General features: G+C 47.5%; 1 protein-coding gene across 1 annotated transcript in view; it reads right to left on the bottom strand.

The window, feature by feature from the left end:
- Positions 1-953: 953 nt before the first annotated feature.
- Positions 954-6,007, bottom strand: part of ICA1 (islet cell autoantigen 1) — a 64,780-nt gene continuing 59,726 nt past the window's right edge. The window contains exons 14-15 of the mRNA XM_056857371.1: positions 2,063-2,158; positions 954-1,149 (exon numbers count right to left, since the gene is read on the bottom strand). Of these exons, the coding sequence (XP_056713349.1) occupies positions 1,028-1,149; positions 2,063-2,158 (218 nt within the window). The 3' untranslated portion in view covers positions 954-1,027. The remainder of the gene's footprint in view (positions 1,150-2,062; positions 2,159-6,007) is intronic.

Genomic DNA, 6,007 nt, shown 5'->3' with positions numbered 1-6,007 from the left:
AACCACTGCACCACGCTGGAAGAAAGGGCTACAGCTATTAAACTGAAGAGAAACGTCAACCTGAAGCAACGTCTTGCCTACACGATCCTCTTGCCAGCTGACTGCACGAAATGTGCCTTCTGGCTGTGGGATGGATTCGTGCCTTGTGACTGAGGAGGATTATGTCCCCATTGGGTGAATGGCCCACATTCCAGTTGACAAAAGGGAAGGTGTTCACACACAGCAACGTTTTTTGTGTGTCAAAACCATCTTTATTAAAGAAGAGTGTCACAACAGGCTCAAGAACATGGATGTATGAAACCAGCTGGGATGAAAAGAGCATGGAGTGGAAACCGCAATGGCTGCAAATGCACATCCTGGCAAAGGCCGTGCCGCCTTGTTCTCTAACCGCAGAAACCGTTGGCACAACAGAACGCACTGGAGGGAAGTCGTCTGGGCAGTGGGTGCAGACGTGCGCAACGCTGTTGGCCTAATAATTTAAAGTTGGAGAACGAGCGCGGCTGATTCATGGACTCTTGATATAGTTCTCTTAACAATTAGACCCAAAGTATCGATTTTGCATACGGATACTAAAAGAAATGTAGTTTACATTTTCACATTGCAGCAGTATCCTGCAAACTACTGTATATACAATTGGTTCATGCAGTTCCCCTTCCCCATTACATTATTTTGTTTTCTGATTTACACAAATATAAAAAATAGGTTTGTCATTTATATGTCGCTCTTATATTGGCTGTGAACGCCTCTCGGCTAAGAGCTGGTCTACGGCGGCACATTAATCTGGTTAGCAAGCTCCCCCCAAAAGGAAACTCCCCATCAGTACATTCACAGACGTAAAAAGGTGAAGCTTCTTTATACAAAACAAGAGCAAAGGAACTGTTTACCTATAGAAAGGGGAGGGTCAATCTCTTTGATTTTATTAGAATGGCACAGGTGTGAGAAGTCGTACAACAGCACACTGATCTCCTCCTATAAATCCGCTAGAGCCCCCAGAACAGTCTTGATGGAGGGTGAAGGAAGGCGTTGCTCAAGCATTGAGCAATTCGTGTTCTTTATCTGTTTTCCCAACAGCGTCTGGGTTGGACAAGGGATCCAGATCAGCAAAGAGGCTAAACCAAGCAGTTAAATCTTTAGAGGTGCTTGCAGCTTCTGCAAAAATAAAACACAGCCCCCACCAAGTCAGGTTTTTATTTTTTTTTGCTTGACAGAAACAACACTCATTTTGACGAGATTTAGAATGCCCTGCTGAAGAAATGATAACATCTTTGACATAGAATCATAAGAGTTGGAAGGGACCACCAGGGTCATCAAGTCCAATCCCCTGCACAACGCAGGAAATTCACAACTACCTCCCCCCCACACACCCCCAGTGACCAGAAGATGGCCAAGACATCCCGGGAGATGTGTTTTAACGTGCTGGTGATGATAGAAAAAACCACCAGCACTGGGCCATTCCATAAAACATGTATTCTTTCTGCCTTGTGTACCACCACCAAAGTGACTCAAGTTCGCTTTAACTAGTTGAGCATCCCTCAAAAGTCAGGGGCATGTCTGCCTTCTGAGACAGAGGGCTGGCCCTGGTCCTTGCCGCTTTCTTTGATGGGTCTTTTTGGGAGGGGGGAGATTAAGGAAGACATCAGGTGGTGACATCAGGAATGCCAAAAGCTGGCCAGGCCGCAGAATAGGGCCTACACTGCCTGCAGGCAGAAGTGTTTCAGTTCAGATTGCCAACTGGAAAGGGGAAGCGGTCGAGTCAAAACAAAGCAGGGTCCCTGTGATGATCAAGTGGAGGTTTCTGGCCAACAGCCTTTGTAACTTGAGTGGCGCTGCTGCACTGCTATTCTGCCTTGGCTGTGTGGATACCAACAAATAAACAGGCGTAGGAATTTACGCGCTGATCACTTAAATTATGCTCTGATTAAATCATAATTCCTGAAAGGAAACTTTCATGTGAATAGAACTGAAAGCAGCTGGGGGGTGGGGGAAGGTAAGCTTTAATGGCTTTGTTGGTAAAGCAAACACACATGAGGCTGAACACCCCAAAGGGTAACAAATTTATCACCTTTCATGGGCATCTTGTTGATGTTCGTGACCGGGTTGCTGGATTTCTGCGCTATCTGCGGCGCAGGGGAAGGGCTGAAGCTGCTGGCTGCCCAACCTAAAATTCAATAACAAAGTCTCACTGGCATCATTCATCAGCAACTACTTAATGAACTCCGACCACTTGCAGCAATACCTGAAGCCAGGAGCGCCCCCCCCCCCCGACCTTTTTGAGCCTGCAGGCACATTTGGAATCCCGACACGGCACGGTGGGCTCAGCACCAAAACGGCTGCCATGAAACGGCTGCCGCAGGAGGCGGAACCAGCCACAAAATGATCGCCACGGCTTAACTTCAGTAACACAGTGCAGAACCTTGTGCGGTGATGGCAGCTGCTGCTAAAGCCACATTTTAAAAAGTCTGCACAACCATTCAAATCTCCAAGAGTCAACTGGAAACCTTGCTGGGCAAAAGCCCAATCTAGCCCCACCCACTTCCCTAAAACACTTGGCGGGCGCCACGGCACCCATGAGCACCACACTGGGGACTCCTGCCTGAAGCAGTTGCTGAGGGTAAACTTCCCACTTGCTCCAATGAAAGTCAACTGCAGTTTATTTTTGGGTGCAATTTACTTGGAAAGGCAAATAGCACTCTCTTTAACTGTCTTGCTTGGTTAAATCCATAAGCCTACAGTAGACAAAGAAGAAGAAGAGTTGGTGTTTATATGTTGACTTTCTCTACCATTTAAGGGAGAATCAAACCGGCTTACAATCACCTTTGTTTCCCCTCCTCACAACAGACACCCTGTGAGGTAGGTGGGGCTGAGAGAACTCTAAGAGAACTGTGACTAGCCCAAGGTCACCCAGCTGGCCTTATGTGTAGGAATGGGGGAAACCAACCCGGTTCACCAGATTAGCCTCTGCCGCTCATGTGGAGGAGTGGGGAATCAAACCCGGTTCTCTAGATTAGAGTCCACTGCTCCAAACCACCGCTCTTAACCACTACACCACACCGGCAGTACAGCATATTGATGACAATTTTGACAGCAGAAATCCTGAACAGATTTGGCCAGCATGGTGTAGTGGTGTAGAGAGCCAGCATGGTGTAGTGGTTAAGAGCAGTGGTTTGGAGCGGTGGAGTCTGATCTGGAGAACCGGGTTTGATTCCCCACTCCTCCACATGAGCGGCGGAGGCTAATCGGGTGAACTGGATTTGTTTCCCCACTCCTCCACATGAAGCCAGCTGGGTGATCTTGGGCTACTCGTGCTCTCTCAACCCCACCTACCTCACAGGGTGTCTGTTGTGGGGAGGGGAAGGGGATTGTAAGCCAGTTTGATTCTCCCTTAAGTGGCAGAGAAAGTCGGCATATAAAAAGAAACTCTTCTTCTTCTTTGATGGGGGGGGGGGGAGATTTCAGCCTGTTGCAAATGGCAGCCTGCAGTTCTTCACACACCTGTGAAGGAACAGGGTACCAGCCAGCAAGAAGCTGCAGCCCTTTCTAGGTAGATCAGCTGCTTGTAGCAATGACTGGCAGCTGCAGTAGCCAACACCTGTCCTATGCTCAGGCGGGCTCTGCCAAAGACAGCAGTTTAAAAAAAAAACCTGTTACAGAGTAGCTCTAGACAGTGGATTTTCATTGTTAACATACAGTGCATCTAAAAGGGAGAAATTTGCCCAGGGGGAAGATCCCCCACCCCCAGTGCTAAAGTGTTTGCTGGCGGAAACTCTATGCTAGCTTGCACTCAAAAGTGCAGCCAGAGGCAAGATTATCAGGGAGACATTTGGGAAACTGAGCCTCCTGCCTCCTCTGCCAGCCGCTGCACCAAATGGGGAAAGTTGAAACAAACAAAAAGTCATCCACCCCCAATTAAATTTAAAAATAGAAGCAGACACCGGATTGTTCACTCCTGCCAGACAGCACAGTTCCCATACATATAAATTAAGTACGATTTCTTTAATTATTATTAGCAAAATGGAATACAAGTAGACCTGCGGGGTGGGGGTGGGGAGAAGCGAATGCCTTTTTATTAAAGCAGTCTGTGCAATTAGAAAGGCAGCTGGATGAGAGAAACACATAGCCAGTGGAATACTGAAAACACCTAGTTGGGTTTTCCTAGGAAGCCAGGCTCTCTTTCACCTGCACAGACAGCGCTGCAAACAACAATTTACTTGTTCTACAAAAGGACCCACAGCACACACACACACACCCTGGCAAAATTGCTGATAAATGTGCCCAGTAACAATATGATTTTTGCAGACAGACAAAGTTGAATGATAGAGAAAGCCAGTGGGATCCCTCTTTTGCCAAAAGGCCAAGGGACAGAGGGGAGGAAATGCTGAAAACAATTTCCTGAGCCTGCAGAAATGCCATGTACATGCTTAACTTTGTGCCACCCATACCTGAAGGAAGTCTGTCTGGTCTGTGGGAATTCACCAATATGCTCAATTGATTCATAGCTTGACTGAAGATTTAAGCTGAACTTCTACGGTAGGCTGGTTAAACCTCGTGTGCCTCAATAGGATTAGGCAGGGGAACTGGGCACAGGATTGCAGCCTTAGGAACAGATCTCCAATTCATCACATCAATGAAAAACAGCGGCTTGAGCAGTTTTCCCCAAGCACTGTGGGGAACCCTGGTAACTCTGCTGCCTGTCTGCTGCTTTCTTCCATACTGATGAAAGTGTCCACTGTGGGGAGTGCATCACAAAAGGCGGCCGGGGAGGGGGGGGGATTGCCAAACAATCCAGGATTCTTTGTGTGGTCTAGAAGAATTGATTGCTGTCAATCTTTTTTGGTGAATCGGCCAGACATCAAACTTAGATACTCCCTTTCTAGCGTGCACTACAATTTATGTCCAGGTTTCTTCCATTTCTAGCTTATTAAACTGGAGATAAGGAGGAGGGGAAGAAGAGCTGGTTTTCATATGCCGACTTTCTCTACCACTTAAGGGAGAATCAAACCGGCTTATAATCACTTTCCCTTCCCCTCCCCACAACAGACACCCAATGAGGTAGGTGGGGCTGAGAAAGCTCTAAGAGAGCTGTGACTAGCCCAAGGTCACCCAGCTGGCTTCATGTGGAGGTGTGGGGAAACCAACCCGGTTCATCAGATTAGTGTCTGCTGCTCATGTGGAGGAGTAGAGAATCAAACCCGGTTCTCCAGATTAGAGTCCACTGCTCCAAACCCCCGCTCTTAACCACTAAACCATGCTGGCATGCAGGTCAAGCACTGGAGAGGCAAGGAGAAGTGCTGGCTTGAGTACACCGCAGTCAGACTCAAGGACCTAGACATCCCTCAGATCCCTGCTTGTTCTGTCTATTGGAGGTGTCTGTGACACAGATCGGCCATCTATGCCATCTCCTCTTGCCTGCTAAACTCTGATGCGCGCGCGCACAATGCTGTGCAAGCAGAATGATTTCAGTATCATGGATGTTCCCAATGCTCATCCCCCATAGTCCATACAATACTGACATGGATGAAGAAGAAGGGAACTTTAGACTGATATGGAAAGAAATGCCTTGGAAATATATAATTTTTCGATATATGATTTTACAACTCTGTGATAACCTACCCATTAGAAATGTGCCTTTCTTTCAAATGATGGAGTAGGAATGGACTTCTGGGAACACCCAGCTCAGGCTTCCTCCTACTCCCACACAGCAATGGTAGGATTCTCAACCATGTATATCTCTAACAAGGAAATTCCACAGCTTGAGGAAGTGTCATGGCTCAGTGGCAGAGCACATAATTCACTTGCCCAAAGGTCCCAGGTTCTTCAGTTAAAGACTCCCTAGTAGCAGGTGATGAGAAAGGCCTTTCTCTGCCCTGCACAGCCACTGTTGATCAGGATAGACAAGCAGGACCAATGTTCTGAGTTGGTCCCTAGGTGGCTTCATAACGTTTCTTGACAACTCTTCTTGGACGTTTATTTTGACATACAACCTAACCTCTGCTCTGCTTCAACTTGA

The sequence above is a fragment of the Euleptes europaea genome, chromosome 11 (genome assembly GCF_029931775.1).
Source record: "Euleptes europaea isolate rEulEur1 chromosome 11, rEulEur1.hap1, whole genome shotgun sequence".
NCBI classification, from domain to species: domain Eukaryota; kingdom Metazoa; phylum Chordata; class Lepidosauria; order Squamata; family Sphaerodactylidae; genus Euleptes; species Euleptes europaea.
The sequence above is the reverse complement of the archived record's forward strand: the minus strand, read 5'-3'. Positions and strand labels throughout refer to the sequence as shown.